Here is a 25,443-nt window from a genome sequence, read left to right as displayed (position 1 = left end):
TGGATTTGGCAATGATTTATTGGATATGACACCAAAAGCTCAGGCAACAAAAGAAAAAACAGATTAACTGAAATTCATCAAAATTAAAAAATCAAGAAAGAGAAAACACAATCCAAAGAATGGAATAAAATATACACAAATCACATACCTGATAAGAGCTTAATATCCAGAATATATAGAGAATTCCTACAACTCAACAACAAAAATAAATAAACCAATTTAAAAATGACAAAGAACTTGATTTCTCCAGAGAAGGCTTACAGATGACCAATAAGCATATGAAAAGATGCTCAACATCACTAGTAACTAGGAAAATGCAAAATAAAACCACAATGAGATACCACTTCACACATATTAAGATGGCTATTTTTTTTAATTGACATATAGTTGATTTACAATATTGTGTTACTTTAAGCATAGTGATTCAGTATTTTTGCAGATTATACTCCATTATGGGTTATTACAAGATAATAGGAATAACTCTCTGTGCCATACAGCAAATTCTGATTGCTTATCTGTTTTATATATAGTAGTTTGTACCTGTTAATCTCATACTCCTAATTTGTCTCTCCCCACTTCCCTCTCCCCTGTGGTAACCACAAGTTTGCTTTCTATGTCTGTGAATCTGTTTCCGTTTTGTATATACAATCACTTGTACTATTTTTTAGATTTCACATATGTGATATCATATAGTATTCGTCTTTGACTTACTTCACTAGCATAATATTCTCTAGGTCTATCCACGTTGATGCAAATGGAAGAATTTCACTCTTTCTATGGCTAATATTCCATTATACATACATACATACATATATACACATACACACATATATACATATACATTCGTGTGTGTGTGTGTGTATCTTCTTTATCCATTCATCTGTTGACTGACATTTGGGTTGCTTCCATATCTTGGCTATTGTAAACACTGTTGCTATGAACACTGGGGTGCATGTATATTTTGTAATTAGTGTTGTCATTTTTTCCTGATATACACCCAGGAGTGGAATTGCTGGATCATATGGTAGTTCTATTTTTAGTTTTGGGGGGAATCATCATACTGTTTTCCATAGTAGCTGCATCAATTTACATTCCTACCAACAGCGTACAAGGGTTTCCTTTTCTCCACATCCTCTCTAACATTTGCTGTTTGTAGACTTTTTGATGACAGCCATTCTGACAGGTGTGAGGTGACATCTCATTATGGTTTTGATTTGCATTTCTCTAATAATTAGTGATATTGAGCATCTTTTCATGTGAAGATGGCTATTATTTTAAAAATAGAAAATAACAAGTGTTGGCTAGGATGCAGAGAAACTGGAACCTTGGTGTATTCTGGTGTATTGCTGGTAGGAATATAAAATGGTGCAGCTGCTAGGAAAACCAGTATGGTGGTTCCTCAAAAAGTGAAAGAATCATCATATGATCCAACAATTCCACTTCTAGGTATATACCCAAAATAACTGAAAGCAAGGACTCAAATAGATACTTGTACATCCATGTTCAGAGCAGCATTACTCACAATGTCCACTGACAGATAATGGATAAACAAAATATGGTACATACATACAATGGGATGTTATTTAGCCTTGAAAAGGAACAAAGTACTGACACATGCTAAAACATGGATGAATTTTGAAAAAGTTATGCTGAGTGAAAAGAAACCACACACAAGAAGTTACATATTATATAATCCCATTTATATGTAATGTTCAGAATAGGCAAATCTATTAAGACAGCTATGGATTAGGGGGACCTCCCTGGTCGTCCAGTGGTTAAGATTTCGCCTTTCAATGCAGGGAAGCCAAGATCTCACAACTCGCACCAAAAAAAACCAAAACATAAAACAGAAGCAATATTGTAACATATTCAATAAAGATTTTAAAAATAGTCCACATCCAAAAAAAAAAAAAGACAGATGTAGATTAGTGGTTACCAGGGGCTAGAGGGAATGTAGAATAGGGGAATGATTGCAAATGAGTAGGGGGTTTCTTTTTGGGTGATGAAAATGTTCTGAATTGAAAGTAAGTAATGATTGTAAGACCTTGTAAATATGTTAAAAACCAGTAAACTGTGTATTCTTAAATGGTGATTATACAGTATATGAATCATATTTCAATAAAACAAATTGCCCTCCACCCTAAAAAAAACCTTCTGAAAGATCACATCATTTCTCTGCTTAAAACTACCCACTGATTTTCTATCCCAATTAGTATAAAATGCAAAGTCCTTTCTGTGGTCTACAAGGCACTACAAAATCTAGCTCCTGCCTCATTTTCTTCTACATGCTGCAATCCCAGCACCATTGTTCACTCACTAACAGCTACTCCAGACTCCTTTCTACCCTTCAACATGCCAAGCATGTTCCCACCTCAGGTCCTTGGCACATGCTGTATCCCTACCCGGGATGCTCTTGCCCAATATATATATCAGTATCACTCATTCCAGACTCCTGTTCTCTACTCAAACATCATCTTAATGACAAAATTCTTAGAAAACATGATTTAAAATTTCAACTCCTACCCCACAAAAACACATACCCTCATACCTCTTTACCTGGTTTGATTCTTCTTCATAGCACTCAACACCATGACATACCATACATGCTTTTGTCTGTCTCTCTGTCTGCCAAAACCTGCTGTATCTCCAGTATTTAGAACAGTGCTTGCACATAACAAGAACTTAATAAATATAGTATGGTAGATGCATGGATGGATGGATGAATTTGAACAAACGAACCAATGAATGGATGCAAAAGACAAACAGAAATAAAGTAACTTCTTTATGAAAAAATACCTAATAAATGGTAGGCCAGACTCAACCTAGGTCTGCCTGACTCACAAGCACAGGCTCTTCGCTTCTATGCTACAATTCCACTTACTAATTTGGAGACACTGAAAGAATTACTTGTTGGGTGGAAGTGTATTTTGTATCACTTACATCTTGAAATCCATTTTTTAGTTCCTGTCCATTTTAATGCAACTACCACATTACATGGAAAAGCATAACAACTAATAGCCTCCAAAATTAGTAAACTTCACTTATATTTTTCAGCTATTTTAACATTACGCTAATTAAATGAATGACTCCCTCTCAAAAGACAAGAACACCAAATCAGCTGCAAACTACAAATCTCTCTGCACCCATAAAGTACACTAGAGAGAATATGCCAAAGGAAATGGACCTTTATACCTAGCGGGCAAACAGCAGGATCTGCTCTTGGAAGAGCCATTCTTGGGCAGAAGTAAACAGGGATCTAAGTATAATACCCCTCTCCTTCTGACCAAGACTCAGAAGACAATTATAATAACTTTTAAAACTTTCAAGACTAGAGACTTCCCCAGTGGTGCAGTGGTTATGAATCCACCTGCCAATGCAGGGGACACGGGTTTGAGCCCTGGTCCAGGAAGATCCAACATACCCGAGAGCAACTAAGCCTGTGCGCCACAACTACTGAGCCCATGTGCTGCAACTATTGAAGCCCATGTGCCTAGAGTCCATGCTCTGCAACAAGAGAGGCCACCACAATGAGAAACCCGTGCACCACAACAAAGAGTAGCCCCTGCTCGCTGCAACTAGAGAAAGCCCGTGTGCAGCAACGAAGACCCAACACAGCCAAAAATAAATAAATAATAAAATAAATCTTAAAAAACAAAATAAAACAAAAAACTTTCCAGACTAGGTTACAAGGACAAGAAACAATGGCGTAAGCAGAAAGTCACTCGTTTTATTAACATCAGTTTCTCCACACTTACTACAAACATTTAAGTATTGATTAAACTTATTCAAAACACCTTATGTTTTGTGGTTCTTACTTTCCTGGCTTCTCTATAGCAGATGTTAAGCCATGCTCTGTCTCCTACTGCACACTCCCTACAAAGGCTTGCCCAGCTCTCTGAAGAGGAGGTACTATGGAGTTTCAATCATTTGGGGAGATGACTAAGCACAGAGATCAGGTAAGCCAGTCCCCTCATTTTACAAGTGAGGCAATTCAAGCCCAGAAATGACAGTTCCTATTAAAACCACATATACTTTGTTAGTGACAAAGCCTAGATTAGTATCCATGTTTCCAAGATTCCTTCCAGAATAAAACTCTTTCTACTCCTCTAATACTAAAGATTAAAAAATATGTATCATTCTGATCTACTTAACGCTAAGTTTTCAAAATAGAGGAATGTGTCTAATTGAATCTTATAACCTCAGAACTTAGATCAGTGCTCAATACACATTAGGTATTAGTTTGTATTTACTGAATGATCAACGGTTTAAACGTGAGTCACTTCACTAAAAAGTATTTCTGGGGAATTCCCTGGCAGTCCATAGTTATGGACTCAGTGCTTTCACTGCCAGGGCCCAGGTTCAATCCTGGTCGGGGAACTAAGATCCCCTGTACCATGTGGTGGTACAGTCAAAAAAAGTATTTCTGATCTTTATTAATTACATATGTAAAGGCAGTTAGAATAAGCCTAACTTTAGATACCATTAAAATAACCAAGAAACTCCTCTAGTTTAAAACTAAATTGATCCAAAAATCCCTCCAGTTTCAAATAAAAATCATTTTCACAGGATATCCTTCCTTCTTAGCAAACTCTATTCATTGGAGGCATACATTCCTGGGAGAAGCTACCTGCCTCAGGCCTTAATTCATTTCACCTAACCTTAAGCAAAGGCAAATCTCAGAGAACTTCCCCAAATAAAGGGAACTAAAAGAAAGAAAATGACAGAAATAATAGGAAAGTGACCACGTACAAATATTTGCCGGAGGCGATGCTGAAAAGCCACTCTCTCTCAGTTATGTATACCTACTCAGTGTGTCACTCCATTAAAAGTCCTAGTAGTATCCTTGCCCAGTGTTTAGAAGACTCAGGACAACTGAGAACCCAGAATTGAGATCCACTGCTAGAAATTAAAGTCAGAAATGAGACTCTTAAATAATAAAATATATCCAAAGTTAACCTAATGTATTTACAAGAATTCTGAAACTAACACACATTAGCTTAAAACTAAAAAATGAAGCACTGTCACATACATTAAGTGATCTAATAGCTATTAAAAAAGAACAAAACCCAGGTATCATGATCTTCATTTTACTGATAAGGCAACTAAGGAAATGAAGGATTCCTCTACATTACAAAGCTAATTAAGTGAGTCAAGATTGAACCCTAGGAGTTTTCTGACTCATAACTCCAGTCTCTTTATATCAAATCACAGTGAGCTTTCATAAAGCAGCCAAACAGACTTTACAATAATCTCAGAGGACAATTTAATCATCAAAGCATTTTTACAAAACAAAATTCCCGAATGACAGTAACAGAAAGAAACACCATGTGTTTCACACATTTTTAAATGTATGTGATATAAAGTATACGTAATAAATATGAATACTGTTGTGTCCTCTCTGTAATCATGTCATATATTTCTATAAGAAAAACTTTCAAAGCCATTGTTTTAACACAGCCCTATTTCCTTAGTGTTTCCCAAATTTGGCTTCTTAGCAAAATCATGGTGGGTGTTGTTGCAAAAAAATATAGGCTCTTAGGCTCCAACATGGAGATTTTAATTTAAATAAGCTCAGAATCTGCATTGTAATGGCTTTTTATTATTTAAATGTTTGTTTTTAATCTGCATAATAAGCATTCTAGATGATTCTGATGAGCCAAATTTGCAGTACTATCCCAACAGAATTCTCAGAGAAAAGGCGGGCCAAGAAAATTTAAGAAATTAAAATCCAGAGACAAAGATTGTTAACAAATTTCCCCTAGCCCTTAAGTCAGAATAGAACAAATAGGTAAACAATAGCCCTATTCCAACTGTGAACCCAAACTTAGCTTTTGTTTGCCCCAGTTTGTTGACCTCTCCCTAGTACCCTGTTACAGGACAGATGTAGATGCTAAGAATGTCAATTTTAACATTCTAAAAACACTTGACTCTACCAAAACTCAGTAAAGTGCAAAACACAAGCATAACACTATGATGGGTATTTAAGGGGCAGCTTTCCCCCAAATGCTAGTCAAAAATTGACACAGAGAAGAGGATTTGGGGTGGGGAGTGCTGCAAGAGAGGGGAGGAGCTGACCTAGTAAGAGAAGTTGGCTGGCTCACTGGTTTCACTGGCCCAGTCAGGAGTCCACAGAAAAAACACTCATGAATGAGACTCCGCTGAGTGATACTGAGAACAGTCCCCAGGAGGGATTCCTAAGCAGGAGATCATAATCATAATCATCATCTACTTACAAGCTGCCTCTTCTTGGAAGGCTCAACTCCTTCTGAAAAATAAAACACAAACACAAGTTAGAGAGAAACAAGGACCCATCTGAGTTCTACAGGTCTGCACTAAATGTCCTAGGAGATTTATAGCATCATCTTAATAATGGCAAAAACTCAATATTTCTAAACAAAAACATTTTCCTTTGTCTCTTGAATTTTAGCGAAATAATAAGCAGTCTGGTTAACTATCATGTCCTCGTTCTTCCTTCCCAAAAGGAATGTCTCACAAAATACTTGCAGCACTTTCACCACTAGATGGAACCAACCGGCCAGTGTACATTCCAGGTATTCACCGCTAATGAACTGTAAAGGGCTCATATCACTAGAGTCAGCGATATGAAAGGAATGAAATGAAATATTTTAATTATAAATTATTTTAGACAAATTAATAACTATAGAAAATAATATCACAAAGAGATGACTATACACACCACCAGGATGAGAAATTACCCTTACAATAGGGTTGGGCCCCTGTGACTTGCTTTCCAAATTTATCAAGTCCCACCTCCCACAGGTCTCTACTTAACAACTATTAATTTTTTTGTTTATCTTTTCCATATGTGTCTTTATTTTTTATTACACAGATCCATAAATAATTATTACTATTATTTTATACATTTTTAAATTATATACTTAAAATATTGTATATATGCATCTGCTGACCTCAATCTACATTATAATTAGATTTACCCATGTGAATATATTTCACTTTAGTTCATGTATCTATAGTACAGTAGTCCAGTCTATAAATTTTTATAATATTTATTTATCCATTCTCCAGTAAATGGAAATTTAATTTTCTTTCCATGTTTTTGTTTTCCATCAAAACAATGCTCCCATAAACATGCTGTACTTGTTTTCTCATGCACATGTATACATGTATACTTGGAAGTATACACTTAGATGTGGCATGAACTGAGTCAGAAATTGCATCAGAAACCTCTCCCAAAATGACTGTATCAATTTACCCTCCCACTCCAACACCTCCTAAGAGTTCTCCCTTCCAGATCTGTCTCCCAAACTCCTGACACTTATAATCAATTGCCTTCTCAACATCTCAAATCCAACGTGCCCAAAATTGAACATGTTCTCTCCACCAAAACAGACTTCAACCACAGCCTTTCCCCATCTCAGATGATGATAATTCTATTCTTCTGGTTGTTCAGACCAAAACTCTGGACATCTGGACTCCTGTTTTAACATACCCCACACCCCATCCAACAGGAATTCTTAATGGCTTTAAATTTAAAATACAGCCTGAATACAGCCATTTTTTCACTATCTCCAAAGACTTATATGCTTACAATCTCTTAAACAAAAACCCTAGATTTAGTCGTGTTTTAGAAATCAGAATTGGGGATGGGTAATTAAAGTAATAGCATATATATCTATACACACACATGTAAAATATATAACACCCTCAGCAAAGGCTAGGTCACCAATGAAATATATCAAAACATTAAAATTTCTCCAGTAAAGTGTATGACAGCCACAATAAATGTGGTAAAAACTCTAAAGAGTCTCAGTTCAGTTTTGTCACCAGAAGAGCTCTAATTAGGTCAGGTTTTACTGCTGAATGAGTTACAGAATCTCTTGGTTTTTGCTATTACAATCTAAGCCACCATGGTCTTCCCCGGCCTCACAACTGTCTCCAACTGGTATTCCATTCCTGCTTCTATCCTTATCCCACCATGGTCAATTCTTACCATAACAGAGTGATCCTTTTAAAGGTTAGTGAGATCACAACACTCTTGCTCAAAATCTTGGGATGGCTCCCCATTTCATTCCAGAATAAAAGTCAAGACCTAGATGGGTGATCTACCACCCCTCCAGTATCTCTCTGACCTCCTCTCTCCCGTGCACACTTGCACACTTTGATCCAGACACACTGGACTCTATTATTTGCCAAACACATCCGGTATTCTTCTGCCTTAAAACCTTGTGCTAACCTGTGCACTCTTCCCAGAATGCTCCTCTTCCCCAAATATTTCCTTGGCTAACCCGAAAGCCTTCAAATCTCTTGGCTCAATTCTCACCTGAGTTCTTTTTTTTTTTTTTAATATTTATTTATTTATTTAGGTTGCACTGGGTCTTAGTTGTGGCATGAGGGATCTTTAGTTGCAGCGTGCAGGATCTTTAGTTGCGATATACAAACTCTTAGTTGTGGCATGCATGTAGGATCTAGTTCCCTGACCAGGGATCGAACCTGGGCCCCCTGCATTGGGAGTGCAGAGTCTTACCCACTGGACCACTAGGGAAGTCCCTTCACCTGAGTTCTTAATGAAGCCGACTACTCTGATAGCTCCATATAATATTACAACTTATTTTCCACCCCACCACCCTCTTACTCCATTCTACTTTTATAACCAATACAATTACCACTGCTAATATGCTACGTATTTTACTTGTTTATTATCTTTATTCTTCATTTTCTGTCTTTCCCCACTAGAATCTAAGCTCCATGAGCACAGGGATCTTAGTCTTTTTTATTTACCAATGCCCCTCAACAACTCAGAACAGTGATTGGCAAGTAGTAGAGGCTCAAAATCTATTTGTTGAACAAATGATTTCACATACTCGCCAATACCTGGTATTTGTTAGATTGTTTAATTTTTGTCAATCTGATGGCTGTGATCATATCACAGTATGGCTTTTTTAAAAAATAAATTTATTTATTTATTTATTTATTGGCTGTGTTGGGTCTTCGTTGCTGCACACAGGCTTTCTCTAGTTGCTGCAAGCAGGGGCTACTCTTCATTGTGGTGCACGGGCTCCTCATTGTAGTGGCTTCTCTTGTTGTGGAGCACGGGCCCTAGATGCGTGGGCTTCAATAGTTGCAGCACATGGGCTCAATAGTTGTGGCTCAGGGGCTCTAGAGCACAGGCTCAATAGTTGTGGCACACGGGCTTAGTTGCTCCGAGGCACGTGGAATCTTCTTAGAGCAGGGCTCAAACCCGTGTCCCCTGCACTGGCAGGCGGATTCTTTACCACTGCACCACCTAGGAAGTCCCACAGTATGGTTTTAATTGTCACTTCCCATAATTACTAGTGAAGCTAAACAGTGTTTTACATGTTTATTGGCCATTAAGGTTTCCTCAACTGTGAATCGCTTGTTTACAATCGTCCCTCGGGACTGGTTTCAGAACTCCCAGCAGACAACAAAACCTGCAGGTGTTCAAGTCCCTTAGATAAAACAACACCATGCAGTACAGTTGGCCCTCCATATCTGTGGCTGGGGAGCCCACCAAGACGCAGAGGCGAGTGTATATCCCTGGCCTATTTTTCTATAAGGTTTTCTATCTTTTTTCTTATTGAGTTATAGGCATTTACCTAACATTCTTGATACTAATTATCTGTGAATTAAATTCACTGAAAATGTTCTCTTACTCTTTTTACTTTTTTTTTAATGGAGTCACCAAAGATAATTTTTATATCGTCGTTTTATATATATTGTTTTATACATATTTTGAAGATAATTTTTATATCGTCAAATTTATCATTCTCCTTATTGTCTGTTTTTATATATAAGAAATACATCTCTGAATGAAAACACGGTGACAGACAGAAAAACAATAAAATAGTAGACCTAAAAAAACAAAAAGAAATACATCTCTAAGACTCCATGCTCCCAATGCAGGGAACCCAGATTTGATCCCTGGTTGGGGAACTAGATCCTGCATGCATGCCGCAACTAAGACCCAGAGTAGCCTAAATCAATAAATATTAAGAAATACATCCCTGACACACAGAGACATGAATACATTTACGTGTATTTTCTTTGAAAAGATTATAGGTTTACTTTTCACCTTAAGTTTGTGAATATACCTGGAACTTATTTTTGCATATGGAGGGAGATAGGAATTCCATTATATTTTTTTCTATAGGAGTGATCAACTATCCCAGGCCAATTATTACATGATATGCACAATGTCAATTCTGTCATACATTAAGTTTCCACATACGCAGGGGTGTCTTTCTTGACTATATTCTATTCCACTGTCAGCCCCTGTGCATATACTACACTGTTTAATTGGTATAGCTTGACAATAAATCTTGATATTTGTAAGGTAAGTCCACTCACATTGTTATTAGTCCTCAAAATTATGGGAGTTATTCTTGGGACTTTGCTCTTCCATGTAAATTTTAGGATCAAGTTGTAGATTAAAACTTGAGGGAACTTCCTTGATGGAGCAGTGGTTAAGAAACCGTCTGCCAATGCTGGGGACACAGGTTTGAGCCCTGGTCCAGGAAGATCCCACATGCTGTGGAGCATCTAAGCCCGTGTGCCACAACTATTGAGCCCACGTGCCACAACGACTGAAACTCGTGAGCCTAGAGCCTGTGCTCCACAACCAGAGAAGCCAATGCAATGAGAAGCCCATGCACCACAACGAAGAGTAGCCCCCACTGACCACAACCAGAGAAAGCCCGAGTGCAGCAATGAAGACCCAACACAGCCAAAAATAAATAAATAAAATAAATTCTTACAAATAAATAAACAAATAGAACAAAATACAGGACATTTCCATCAATCCAGAAAGTTTCATCATGTCCTTTCATGGTAAATCCCCAACAAACCACTATTCCCTCACCCCAAGCAAATACTATTCCCATATTTTCACCACAGATTTTTTTCATCAGAGCTTCATATCAGTGAAATTATACAAATATGAACCCCTTTACATAACCCCTTCTTTCACTCAGCATAGTGTTTCGGGAATTCATCCATGTTGTTGCATATAACAGTAGCAATACCCAATCATATTAATATACCACAGTTTATTTATCCTTTCTCCTACTAGTAGACATTTGGATTATATCCAGTTTTGACATAACATTCCTGTACAAGTCTTTTAATAGGCCCATGTCTCAATTCTCTTAAGTAAGAGTGTAATTGCTGAGTTATAGGATAGACATATGTTTAGTTTTATAAGAAACTACCAGATCTTTTTCTAAAGTGATTATACCATGTTACACTTCCATTAACAATGTATAAGAGTTTCAATTGCTTCACATTCTAGGTAAAATAGGTTACCCTCACTAATAACATAAGAATTGCTCTACATTCATGTCAATATATGACATCAGTATTTTAAATTTTAGCCATTCTTGTGTGTGGTGGTATCTCACTGTGGATTTAATTTGCATTTTCCTGATGAATAATGATGTTGAGCATCTCGTCATATGATTATTAGCCATCAGTAAATATTCTTGTATGAATTATCTTAAAATATTTTGCCCCTTTAATAACTGGACTATTTATCTTTTTATTATTGAGTTGTAAGAGTTCTTCATATGCTCTAGATACAATTTCTTTGTTAGATATTTTGATGAATATTCTCTCCCAGCCTGTGGCTTGCCTACTGAAGTTATAAGTGGTGTCTTTTTTTTTGGCCGTGCTGTGCAGTTTGTGGGATCTTAGTTCCCAGACCAGGGATCGAACCCGTGCCCCCTACAGTGGAAGCACGGAGTCCTAACCACTGGCGAGCTAGGGAATTCCCATAAATGGTGTCTTTTGATGAGCAAAAGTTTTTAATTTTGATGAAGGTCAATTTGCCAGTATTTTTTTTTTTTCTGGTGATTTCTTTTCTTTTTTTTTGGGGGGGGGGGTACACCAAGTTCAATCATCTGTTTTTATACACATATCCCCGTATTCCCTCCCTTCCTTGACTCCCCCCACCCCGAGTCCCCCCTGCCAGTATTTTTTTAATGGTTAATGCTTTTTGTATCTTGTCTAAGAAACTTTGCCCCTGCCAAGGACACAAAAGTATCTTCCTATATTTTACTTCCAGAAGTTTTATGGTTTTAGCCCTTATGTTTAGGTCTATGATCCATTTTGAATTAATTTGGGGGTAATATGTGAGATGGGTTAGGGCTCATTTTTTCCCATATTTCTATCCACTTATTCCAGCACCAGGTATTAAAAACACTATCTTTTTCTCAACAGGTTGCTTTGCCACCTTTGTTGAAAATCAAATTATAATAAAATGGGCTATTTCTGGCTCTCTACTACACTCTACTGATCTATTTTTCTACCCTACGCCAGCACCACACTTCCTTGATCACGTAGCTTCATATCAAGTATTAAAGTCAGATCATGTGGTGCTTTAACTTTGTTTTTCGTCAGTACTGCTTTGGATATTCTAGATTCATTGCATTTCCATATACATTTTAGAATCAGATTATTAACTTTTACCCCAAAAAGACTGCTGCGATTACGGACTAATTTGGAAAGGAGTGACAGCTTAGTACTGAGTCTTCATATTCATGAACACAGCATTTCCCCACTAACTTAGACCTGCTTTAATTACTCTAAGCAACGTTTTATAGTTTTCAGCAAAAAGATCTTGTACCTCTATTGCTAAGCTTATCCCTAAGAAGATTTTTTTTAACTGAAGCATAAAAATATTATATAAAGCTAAGATAAGTTTTTGAAGCTATTGTAAATGAAATCTTTATTTCACTTACCAATTGCTTGCTTCTGGTATAGGAATGCAATCAATTTTTTACGTATTGACTGTATATACAACTTAAATTCATTATTATACTTGTAATGACTGTTTTGTAGATTCCCTAGGATTTTTCTGTATAAATAATTATGTTCTCTATAAATAGTTTTACTTCTTTCCACTTTCTAGAATTGTCTGTGAAACATCCTTGCCTTGTTTCTCATTTGATTGTAGGGAGAAAGAGTTCAACATCTTACTACTAAATATGACGTTAGCTGTAGATTTTTCATAGACAACTTTGATCGAATTGATAAAGCTCCTTTCTATTCCTAATTTCTTTAGAGTTGTTATCATTAATGAGTACTGATTTGGCCAAGTACTTTCTCTGCATATATTGAAACAATCACATGGTTTTTCTCCTCTATTCTGTTAATGCGGTGAATTAAGTGATTGATTTTCTAATATTAGACTAATCTTGCACTTCTGGGTTAAACCCAACTTTGTCAAATACACCATTAGATTATCTTTGCTAATATTTTATTTATGACTTTTATACCTATGTTCATAAGGGATGATGGTCTCCAGTTTTTTTTAATTATAATGCTTTTGTCAGATTCTGGTATCACATTTATGCCAGCCTCTTAAAACTGGCTGTAAAGTGTTCCTGACTCCTCTATTTTCTGAAAGAGTTTGTGTAAGACTGGAGTTATTTCACTAATAAAACCACCCAGGGTCTGGAGGCTGTTATTTAGGATTTTTTGCCTCTATGTTAATAAATAAGATTGACCTACGTACTTTTTCTTTTCAAATTGTCCTTGTCAGTTTTGGCTGCTTGGTTATACTATCCTCATGAAATGTGCTAGGAGAGTATGTCCCCTTTTTCTATTTTCTGAAACAATCTATGTACAAGTGGGATTATCATTCCCTACATGACATTTCTGGCTCCTTGAATAGTTTAAATAGGTAACATGAGGTAGATTTATACTTGGGGGCAATAACAATACACAGAAATTCTATAAAATGCCTATGTGCCCCTCTCTGCATCCCTTTTAAACAAGGAAATGCATCCATGGAAATCCATCCCTTCTGCAATCCTTACCCACTCCTTGCACCTACACAAAAGCCTACATTTGCAAGATGGATGCCTAGGGTTCCAGATCAGTACATTCTGTGCCAAGCTTTCCAGTACCATTTAAAGACAGGCCTGAGGCAAAGTGGAACAAGAAGAGGTCTCCAATCAGATAAAGGTAGCCCAAGGAACAATGATTTCCCAATCCCCCCTTTCCCAGGGAATATTCATAGCAGGCTGAGGAGGAAAGGTACATAATTAGGAAATTTGGCTGAGGTAAAAAGAGCACTCACTTAGGCAAATAACCATGAATTCTCTGACTCATCACCTACTCTTAGAAAGTAGGATGGTAATATCTGACAATACATTACAACATCAGGCAAAGCCTGTCCCATTCAACCTTCTCTGATCTACTAATTATCTCTGGACTCTCCATATTCTTCATGATGGTCTACTTAGCATTCTGAACTCATTCAAGTGTGTTCACCTTGAATAAGAAAAAAATGTCCCTTAATTATTACACACCTCTCTTCAACCACTGCCTTATTCTTTTTTCCCTTCACAGTCACACTTCTTGAATGAGTTGTCTATATTCACTGTCTCCAATGTCTCATCTCCTATTTTCTCTCTCTTTTTTTAATTTATTTTATTTACTTTATTTTTGGCTGCATTGGGTCTTCGTTGCTGTGTACAGGCTTTTTCTAGTTGAGGAGAGTGGGGGCTACTCTTTGTTGTAGTGCATAGGCTTCTCATTGCAGTGGCTTCTCTTGTTGCAGAGCACGGGTTCTAGGCATGCAGGCTTCAGTAGTTGTGGCTTGCGGACTCTAGAGCGCAGGCTCAGTAGTTGTGGCGCTCGGGCTTAGTTGCTCCGCAGCATGAGGGATCTTCCGGGATCGGGGCTCAAACTCATGTCCTCTGCTTTGGCAGGCAGATTCTTAACCACTGTGCCACCAGGGAAGCCCTCATCTCCTATTTTCCTCATCATACCGCAGATATCCCAAGACCTTACCATCCCATTTAAGCCATTCTTGCCAGGCTACCAATGGTCTCTATGTAAAGAACCTTCACTGCAGTTTTAGTCTGCCTCTTCTTTTGGGGGCTTGACTACTCAGCAGCATCTGACAGTATCATTCATTCTTCTGTCTTAAATGACGTTTCTATCCACGAAATCACATTGCCCTGTTTTACCTTTTATCACTACTTAAACAACTTTGCAGGCTCTTCCTTCATCATCTTAGATACTCAAATGTTGATTGCCCTTCAAGCTCTCCCTGGAAACTCTCCTGTAAACACACGTTTTACAGATGATGCCCATGTTTGTATCTTCATCCCAGATCTTTCTCCAACTATACAGTTGTATACAGTTTTATACACAACTACCTTGTCCTTAATATGTCTGAAAACTCAACTTACCTTTCTATTCAATCTTGCTCCTTCTCTGTTTTCCATTTTAGTGATGGTACCACCAAACTCAGAGTCAATCATGATTCTTCACTTTCTTTCACCCTACACATCCAATTATTCATCGAGCCTTGCCAATTCTACCTCCAAAATATCTATCTTTAGTCTGTCAATTTCACTTTAATTCCACTGCTATGTCCTCTAGTCCCAGCCAGCATTATCCTGTAACATCCTCCTAACTGACCTCACTTTAGTTTTGTTCCCCTTGATTCCTAATGTTATATCAATGTAAATATCACGTAATAAGTATCTATTTTCTAAGTGATAATATATGAATTTAACAAAACAAATACTGCAGTCAAAAAGATCTTTTTAAAATGCAGAACTTACTGGATGATTTCTCTTCTTAAAACCCCTTATATGGATAAAGTCTAAAATCCTTTCTGTAGCCTACAGGGCACTACCTAGCTGCTGCCTTCCTCTCTAGCAACATTTGCACAATTCTCCAAGCTTGTTGGAGTTTTAATCTTTTAGACATGCCATACTCTCGTTCACCTTCAGGGCTTCACAGCTACTGTTCTCTCTGCCTTTTCCTTTGTTCTTTTTATACATTCTTGGATCTTAGCTTAAATCTCATTTCCTCTGAGAAGATTTCCCTACACATAGTTTCCCCAGCCTACCTCTATTTAATTCTAACTCTTTACTGTGATTAGTTGCTTAATTGTCTGTTTTCTGAGACTGTTAGCTGGAGGAAGAGAAATCAGTCTTGCTCACAATGACATTACTAGCACCCAGTACGATTCCTGGCCTAGTAAGTACCAAATGAACATTTGATGAATAAATCAGTGAATCAGTAACGTAAGTAAATGGTACTTACTATTATCACTATCATTATAAGGCTGACATGGGGTCTTGCTCATTTGGAATTATATCGATGAAAACTGTCAATTTACTCGAGAAAGGATATACTCTGCTATCACTTATATTACTTACTGACAGTCTTCAGGATGGTAGCTATTCCACTGATCTTTTTGTTTTGTTTTTTAGGTTCTTTTAAACTTTCAGGAGAAGGAAAAAACAAAAACAAACAAAGTCACCTACCAAGGAAATCCACTTTTATACCATTTACTAAGTGGCCTTAAAAGGACCATTATTCCCAAATACAAGCCTTGCCTCCACTCTGGCAGCAAGCATTCTGCTGCAATGCACAAAAACCTCCCTTTCCTGTGTAGCAAATGTACCATTACTACTGCTCTGGGCATTATAGTGTTTTAGCTCCACTTATTCATACTTGAGTGTGAGTGTATCTTGAGGTCAGGAATCAAGGGAAAATCAGTGTATATGTAGCTATGAAACTCTGATGTATTTCACGCCTCTTATTGTATTGAATCCAGATGTCTTCACCTTGAGAACAGGTTTCAGTTACAGAATATTTACATTATACAATCATATTAAGAAACATGGAGAAAAGCACAAAATTTGAAGTTAAGAAAACTAGGTTCATGTTATGGGTCAATAACATATAACTTGTGTGGCCTGGGATTTCACCTAAAGGCTCAGATATAGTGCTTATAAAGATCAAATAAAACAACATATACAAAAGTATTTTATTCTATAAATTGTGACACAGTTGTTATGTGTTGTTCTCATATGAGTTTAAAGAACAGTAAAAACAGTTTGATGATCCTAAAAGGATATTTCTACATGGCGTAAAGAATTCAGGGCTCAGAGTCAAAAAAATATTTAAACACAGTTCTACTATTTACTCTGTTCATAAATCCTGGTCAGTCATTGTGCCTTTCTAAATCTCATTTTTCTTATCTGCATACCTGAGATAAAAATACCTATTCTGGACTTTCCTGGTGGATCAGTGGTTAAGATCTGCCTGCTAATGCAGGTGACACGGGTTCGAGCCCTGGGCCGGGAAGATCCCACACGCCGCGGGGGAACTAAGCCCATGCACCACAACTGCTGAGCCCACACTCTAGGGCCCACATGCCGCAACTACTGAGCCCATGTGCTGCAACAAGAGAAGACACCACAATGAGAAGCCTGCGCCCCTCAAGGAAGAGTAGCCCCTGCTCGCTGCAAGCAGAGAAAGCCTGCGCCCAGCAATGAAGACCCAGCACAGACAAAAATGAATAAATAAATGAACAAATAAATAAATAAAACATATTTTTAATAATAATAATAATAATAAGATAGTACTACACACCTATAAGAATGGCCAAAATCTGGAACACTACAACACAAAATGCTGGTGAGGATATGGAGCAACAGGAATTCTCATTCACTGCTGGTGGGAATCCAAACAGTAACAGCCACTTTGGAAGACAGTTTGGCAGCTCCTTACAAAACTAAACATATTCTTATTCTACCACCCAGCAATTGCGCTCCTTGGTATCTACCTAAAGGAGCTGAAAAATTATGTCCACACAAAAACCTGCACACAGATGTTTGTAGCACTTTTATTCGCAACTGCTAAAACTTGGAAACAATCAAGATGTCCTTCAGTAGGTAAACAGATAAATAAACTGTGGTATATCCAGACAATGGAGTATGATTCAGCACTAAAAAGAAATGAGCTACTGAGCCATGAAAAGGCATGAAGGAAAATTAAATGCATATTACTAAGTCAAAGAAACCAATCTGAAAAGGCTACATACTGTATGATTGTAGCTATGTGATGTTCTAAAAAACGCAAAACCATGAACACAGTAAAAAGATCAGTGGTTGCCAGGGGTGGGGTCAGGGGGAGATGAACAGGCAGACCACAGATTTTTAGGGCAGTGAAAATACTCTGTATGATATTATAATTATGGATATGTGTCATTATACATTTGTCCCAACCCACAGAATATATAACACCAAGAGTGAATCCTGAAGTAAACTAGGGCCTTTGGGTGATTATGATGTGTCAATGTCAATGTAGGTTCATCCTTAGTTTAAAAAAAAATAAAGTACCATTCTGGTGAATGATACTGATAATGGGGGAGGCTATGCATGTGTGGGGGCAAGGAGTATATGAAAAATATCTGACCTTCTCCATTTTGCTGTAAACCTAAAATTGCTCTTAAAAAAAAAATAAAGTCTTTAACCACTCCCCCCCACAAAAAAAAAAGCTTAGGACTTGACAGTTTGGATTATTATTAATAACTTGCATTTTTCTAATGTGATCCACCTCCAACAAGGTTTAAAATCTAATGGATGAATTGCTAACTCTGCTCCCCAAACTCAAGGATATATTGTTTAGACTCTCTAAAATTTCTGCTACCATTTTGGATCCCTTCATAATGGTATGACATATTTTGACACTGTCTGACAAAAATGATATATCTCTCTTTTCTTGAACTATACTCTGAAGATGCAAAGAAAGCTGTATATACTAAATTCTAGAGAAATAACTACTCACTCCCTTTCACTTGTTCACAAAACAAACTTCTAAAGGTATTACTTACAAAATAAGATGGTGCTCTTCACATGAGGAATCACTATTTATATGCATTACTCATTATTCACAATGACTAAACCCATAAAATATTTCCAAAGCAAAGACAAAGGCCAAGTGTCTAAAGGCAATAACCACTACCCCCACAAGTAAATATGCAAGCCAAGAGTCACAAGGCTGGTGTTTGTCCTTTATATCAATAGCTACCAGCTTGGAGATGACTGTGGGTCAAAACTATCTCTGCCTGAGGCAGCTCCCAATCTGAGTCTCCTTCACATTTTCTATTTGAATTCTCACTTATATTTATTTAATTTATTCAGTCATTCACTCATTCTTCTTCCACTGAGTAGCAGTACTCTTCCCAGAAAAGGAAATTAACAGCTTCAAGAAACATAACTGAACCTTCCACTCCACTGGAAGTGGATAGAGGGTTGAGTTTTGGAGACTTCTCAACATATAAAAGGCGGGGGGTGGGGGTGTGGGGGATTGGCATTCTCCACAACTGAAAGACTAGATATCTCTTTATAGAACTTGTAATTAAACCCATATAGTGTGCCTAACATAAATAATACTGTTTGGGGTGAGAGCAGGAGTGAAGAACAACACTCTACAAGCCACTCAGAATCCACTGCTGATGACAGTACCATCCTACCTATACTCCAGTAGCCAACTGGATAAAAGACAACAAATACTTTTTTACTCTTACTGAAATACACTAAAAATACAGAAAAATGCAGGTAAGCAACAACTCAAATTTTCACAAACTGAACACACTGGTGTAACCAACAGCCAGATTTTTAAAAAATGAATTATTACCATCAATCCAGAAGCATCCTTATGTCCCTCTTCCCGTTACTACTTACACTCCCCAGGAAAACTATCATCTTGATTTCTAAACTTTATAGGTCAGTTTTGCTGTTTTGGCATTTTCTTTACATGGAATATAGAGTATATACTCTTCTGTGTCTATCACTTGTGTTCAACATATGTCCAATTCAAGTTCCAGAAGGCAAAAAGTAAATGCAGATGTTACAATATCTGAAGAGATAATGGCTAAGAAATTTCCAAAATTGCCAATAGAAATGAATACGCAACATATAGGAAGCATAATGTACCCCAAGTAGGATTCATTTTTTAAAAATCCAGACCAGGTAAATGATAGTAAAACTGGACAAAAATAAATCTTAAGAGCCAGAAAATAAGATCCATAACCTTCAATGGAATGATAATTAGAGTATCAGTATATTTCTCAATAGCAATGATGGAAACCAAAAGATAGCTGTGTAATAAGTACAAGTGTGAGAGAAAATGACTATCAACACAAAATTGTGTACTTATACAAACCAATTTCCAGGTAAAAAGTATTTTACACAGACATTTAAATAAATATAAGTATTTACTACCAACATACTTATACTAAGCAAATGTCTAAATGATATACTTTAGGAAGAAGAAACATGATCCCAGGAGGAAAGTCTAAAACCCAAACAGGAATATGTTGAACAAGAAAACTAGCAAAGACACAAATCTCAGTACGTATGGACTGCATAAAATACCAATCAATAGAAATATCTAACTTGTGGAATTTTTTAAAAAGAATTAAAACACTGGACAAAAATAGCATGTACGTCTCGAGGGGGTGATGAGTCCTTGCGTTGTTGAGGAGGGAGTTAAAATCTGAATTTGTTCTAACTCACCAGTAGAGTTAGAAAAATTAAATAAGAAACCAAGCCAAAAAACTCTATCAATATTTTTAAATGGCAAAGAAGAAAAGGAGCAGTAAGGCATGGAAATGCAGGACATGGAATGTAAGAAACAATATGGCAGAAGCAGTTCATAGCAAATGTAAATAGACAAATTCACCAGTATAGACAGGGGAAAAAACAAAAACAAAACCTGCTGCTTGCTGTTTGCAACAGATACACCAAAAGCAAAATTACATTGGAAATGCTGAAGTAAAGGAATAGTTGGTTTTAGAAAAACTAACAAAACAGATATCAGATGATATAGAAAGGAAACACATCAGACTAGTACCAACTTATTAAAAGAAAAGCAAAGAATCGAGGGAACAGAAATCTTCAAGACATTAGAAAAAGAAAATGAGGAAAGCTAAGAAAGACAGGTCTTTAATTGAGACATAAATATTGCAAACTCAAATACTTTCAGGGGCCAGTAAGGTAATATAATGTATTTCATCAAATCTGAAAAAAACTACTAATTTCAAGAGATGCCATTATTTTAGGTATCAGTAAAAAAAAATTTTTAAGCAAAACAAAATAACCACTGCCAATTAAAGTATAACACACCATCAAAAGTAACATACTATAATTTCAGAGTTGTTAAAAAGTATAAAGATGGGAGCCTTAGAAATGATAAAATATAGTAAATGTATGAAGCAACAAAATATAAAATGAGAAAGGATTGGCAAGGCCTATACTGGTCAATTCTTCTTAAAATCTCCAAAAGTAGTCAAACTACATCTACAGGAAGTGGTTCACCGTCCTCCAAATTGTGATCCTGATTCACACAGGAGAATACAAGAATTTAATTCAGAGATTATAAGGGATTGTAATTTTAGAGTATCATAAGATTTCTAGGTGAAACAATTCCATGTATAAAAATGGGAAAATATACTGTTAAAAAAGAGCAAAGAGAACTCTAAAGATCTGAAGCTGGCTCAATTATCCTTTTCTGCATAGATGCTGAAATTATCCATGATGACATTAGTTGCTATATGGGGATAATGACCAGAGGCTGATAGGTAGAGAAAGAAGAGAACAACATTCAAGAATGGGAAACTGCTAGAGAAAACAAATGAATATGGAAAAAATACTCTAAAAAAAAGTCTGGTTTGGTTGTTAACATATGAGTATACTATAGAGCACAGAGGAAAAAAAGGAAGTATACAGGTAAATCACTCAATTTTTAAAGCCATCTAATTTACTGACGATGAAAATATTTAGTGGTACTAAGGATTGATGAATGCAAACTGCAATTTTTCTTATTTTATCAAACTTCCCACAAAAAGAATAACAGGGACTTCCCTGGCAGTCCAGTGGTTAAGACTCTGCCTTTCAATGCAGGAGGCATGGGTTTGATCCCTGGTCTGGGAAGTAAGATCCCACATGTCATGCGGGTGAGACCAAAAACTAAAAAAAAAAAAAAAAAAAGAGTAACAAAATTTAGAACATCAGGAGGAAATTATTAGGTTACATGCTTATTCATATGTTATTATCCTTTTAAAAATGAAAGAACTTTCAAAAAGAATGTTTGAAATCTAGCTGGTTCTTGAAGATTTTTTTAAGGACCAAAATCTAAACTGAATTGCATCTTGTGTGATGATCATAATTTCTTAGGATAGTCACAATTTTCAAAATTAAAAAAAAAATCCCAAGGAAGCTTTGTCAACAATAATACTTCCCAGTATGCACTATGCTGTCATATGTTCTCCAGAAAAATTAAGTACCCCTGAATGATGGCACTTTCAAACACCTTCACTTTTGAATATCAAAGGCATAAAAGCAGGGAAGAAACATTAAACAGTTTTTGCCTGAAGGCAATAATTTTGTCAGCACGGCATATTCTCAGTTCAGAATCTGGGCTTTCTATACAATGAAGGCTAATTACTTTGTCTGCCTTATAGGCAAATACTTACTTAATGTAGAAATGATGGCGCTAAGAGAGTTCATAATAAAAGTTGTTTATGGTGGCAAGTCAGGTGACCCTTCAAAGTTAAAATAAAATAATCTCCCATAAAGTCGACTGGGAAATAGGGCAAATATAAAAGTACGTTCTTCCATTCACTAAAGACTGCAATTTCAAATATCTCACACTGCAGATGCTCCAAAAGTAGCAGCAGGATGAGAGCCAATTTTTACCATATGGAAGACCCAAACCTCAACTGCTCTTCAAGTAAAATGATGTCAATCCCTACACAGGATAGAGGCCCCTCCAGTTTAAAGGAAAAATGCTCACACATAATCTCCCAGAGGTCTAAAGGACCCAAGGAGGCTGTAGTGTGTGAATGTGCAGGCTGAAACCACTACAGATCTTTTTCTAACAAGTAGGAAATCAGTTTGAGAAAGAAGCCAATATACAGCAGAGAAGCCAATATACAGCAGAGAAGCTGAAACCCATCCAACCTATGGATGTCCATATTTATGAGTCAATACATTTCTTTAACATTCAAACCACTCAGAGTCAAGTTTTCTGTTACTTTCAGTTCTGTGTATCCTGACCTTTATCTATAGCCCAGTCACTTTTACAAGTTGTCTGTCCTTGAGGAAGTTACCGAGCTTCACATATCCAAAAAAAAATGGCCAATCAGAAAATCCCTCACAGCCTCCACTGCTTTTGCGCTCTTCCAATCCATTAGACATTTTTTGCCTTTTGGACCACAACAGTCTCCTAACTGGTCCTCCTGATGCAGCCCTTGCCTCTAGCCTACTCTCAAATGTACTAAGTGAAGTAAGTCAGACAGAGAAAGATAAATACTATATGATATCATTTATATATGGAATCTAAAAAATAATACAAATGAATGTATACACAAAACAGACTCACAGGTATAGAAAACAAACTTGTGGTTACCAAAGGAGAGAGGGAATTGGGGAGGGACAAATTAAGGGTATGGGATTAACAGATACAAACTACTATGTATAAAATAGATATGCAACAAGGATATATTGCATACCACAAAGAATTATAGCCATTATTCTATAACTTTTAATGGAGTATAATCTATAAAAATACTGAATCACTATGCTGTACACCTGAAACTAATATAATACTGTAAATCAACTATACTTCAATTTTTAAAAAAAATTTTAAAGGGAGGCACTGAGAGCTTTTCAAAATTTGACCATGGTTATATGGCTGGAATGTGGTAGAACTATAATTTGAATCAATCTTCTCTTCCTTCTTTAAAAGTATCTACAGCTGAAAATACGGATAATACCTGCTCGTCATCAACTTCATGATGATTGACTGAGATAATGTATAGCTTAACAATGTAGGAAACAAAACAGGGACACAATGAATGCACTATTTACTATACTGATACCTCCCAGGAAACATGGCAAAGAAAGCTGAGCGATCGAAGTAGGCTGCATCTTGGCTGATTTTCTGGAAAACTTTTAGGACGTCAAACTTATTCACCAGAAAGCTATTAGTAAGGCCCAGATATTCATTTGGATTTTCATCTTCTAATCTGAGGTAACCCAGTAGATTATCTGTACCACTAAGTACACTTTAGCTTTTATGTACACAAATCTAAAACCAACTTTCAAAGTTTTACATTAACAATTTACCTGTTTAAAACAAATAATCTAAACTGCTGCTTTTCAAGCATTACTTCTATTTCAGAATGTTCCAATACAGTCTTCTGGAGAATAAACTTGAAAGTAATAAAAACTTTCTAAAACATAAAAAATTGGGGGCGGTGGGGGAGAAGAGTCTGTAAGAAAACACTTTCTAGCACTATATAATCTGGCAACTTGGAACTGCTAGATAGAAACAAAGACTTGAGAGGAAGGGCATCAGTAAACAGGGTAGTTGATTCTAGAGACTGACTCAATCACTAGGGAGAAAATATTTAATTGATTTAACACAAAACAGACATAATAATTAAAAATATTTCCCACTCAACAAATAGAATTCCCTTTCTGAATCCAGGAAACTAAAGAGAAATAAAGATATAAATAGGCAATGCAATTAAATGTGCTTATGGAGCCAGCCATTTTTTATTAACAGCTATTTGAACACACATCACTATTTATCAAAGGTCTTCTGTGTACTTCATAACTATTTCTCAAAATACTCCCAAGAAATCAAATGACAAATCTCATGGAACCAACTGTACTAACAGGAGAAACTGAAATAAGGCTTTGACTTTGAAAGCCCAGTCATACTGGAGAATTGCTGAAGATGCAGTGGGTGCTCCCAGTAGGCTCTGAATGTTTTCAATGCCATTAACTAGAAACACAAATAAGAAGAGCTACAAATATCATCATTTGTTTAAATTTTACCAATCCTACGCATTTTCTACACATTTTCTGAGCACTTTAAAGAACGTTAATTCAGGATAATTAAAAAGACCCTAGGTGCTTTGTCAAAAGAAGTGCTTTACAAATGTCAAAGAAAATAAAAACAAGAGAAACAGCTACATTTCATGACAAGAACTTCACAGGTTGACTAATTAGCTCAGAGTTTTATACTGAAAGCTTTACTATATCAATCCTTCAAAACATTAAATGACGAACTAAATGAAGCTGGTTTGTTTTTTATTAATAAGACTAAGGCAGGATGATCTACTTTACAAAGCATAAAAAAATTAATTATCAAATTTAAAAGAGTTGTAGTATGTACTCTTTTAGTGCTAAAGATACTCATTAAAACTCATTTGAAGGCTGTCTACCAGTCTATTTCCCTCTCATTGTTATATTTTACTTACCTCTTCATCTACCAAATTATCCAAGGCTTAAAGAAGAGAAGGCTTCCAAAACAGGTGTCAGATACATGGCTTATCACATATGACTATACTGTATATATATACATGCAAAGTGATAATTTAGAAAAGTTCGTAAAACTTTGTGTAGGGTCATACATATATTAACACATATATGTGAATTAATTAAGGGAGGGATGGGTTGGGAGACAGGCACAGTGGTCAGGAACAGAATATGTTTACTGTAAACAATCAGTCAGCAATTGTCTGTGTCTGGTGTCCAAAATTAGGTGTGCATCCTGCATAGGTCTGATTTAATTGCTCCACTCAATATAATGTAAGTTAGTAGAAAGGTCTTAGATGAT

General features: G+C 36.4%; 1 protein-coding gene across 4 annotated transcripts in view; it reads right to left on the bottom strand.

The window, feature by feature from the left end:
* Nucleotides 1-25,443, bottom strand: part of MAST2 (microtubule associated serine/threonine kinase 2) — a 223,197-nt gene that overhangs the window by 119,398 nt on the left and 78,356 nt on the right. For all 4 annotated transcript variants that reach the window (XM_057709503.1, XM_057709528.1, XM_057709519.1 and 1 more), the window contains exon 4: nt 6,234-6,265. In XM_057709503.1, coding sequence (XP_057565486.1) covers nt 6,234-6,265 — 32 coding nt within the window. The remainder of the gene's footprint in view (nt 1-6,233; nt 6,266-25,443) is intronic.

The sequence above is a fragment of the Hippopotamus amphibius genome, chromosome 1 (assembly GCF_030028045.1).
Source record: "Hippopotamus amphibius kiboko isolate mHipAmp2 chromosome 1, mHipAmp2.hap2, whole genome shotgun sequence".
In the NCBI taxonomy this organism is placed as follows: Eukaryota; Metazoa; Chordata; class Mammalia; order Artiodactyla; family Hippopotamidae; genus Hippopotamus; species Hippopotamus amphibius.
This window is presented reverse-complemented; position numbering and strand designations above follow the sequence as displayed.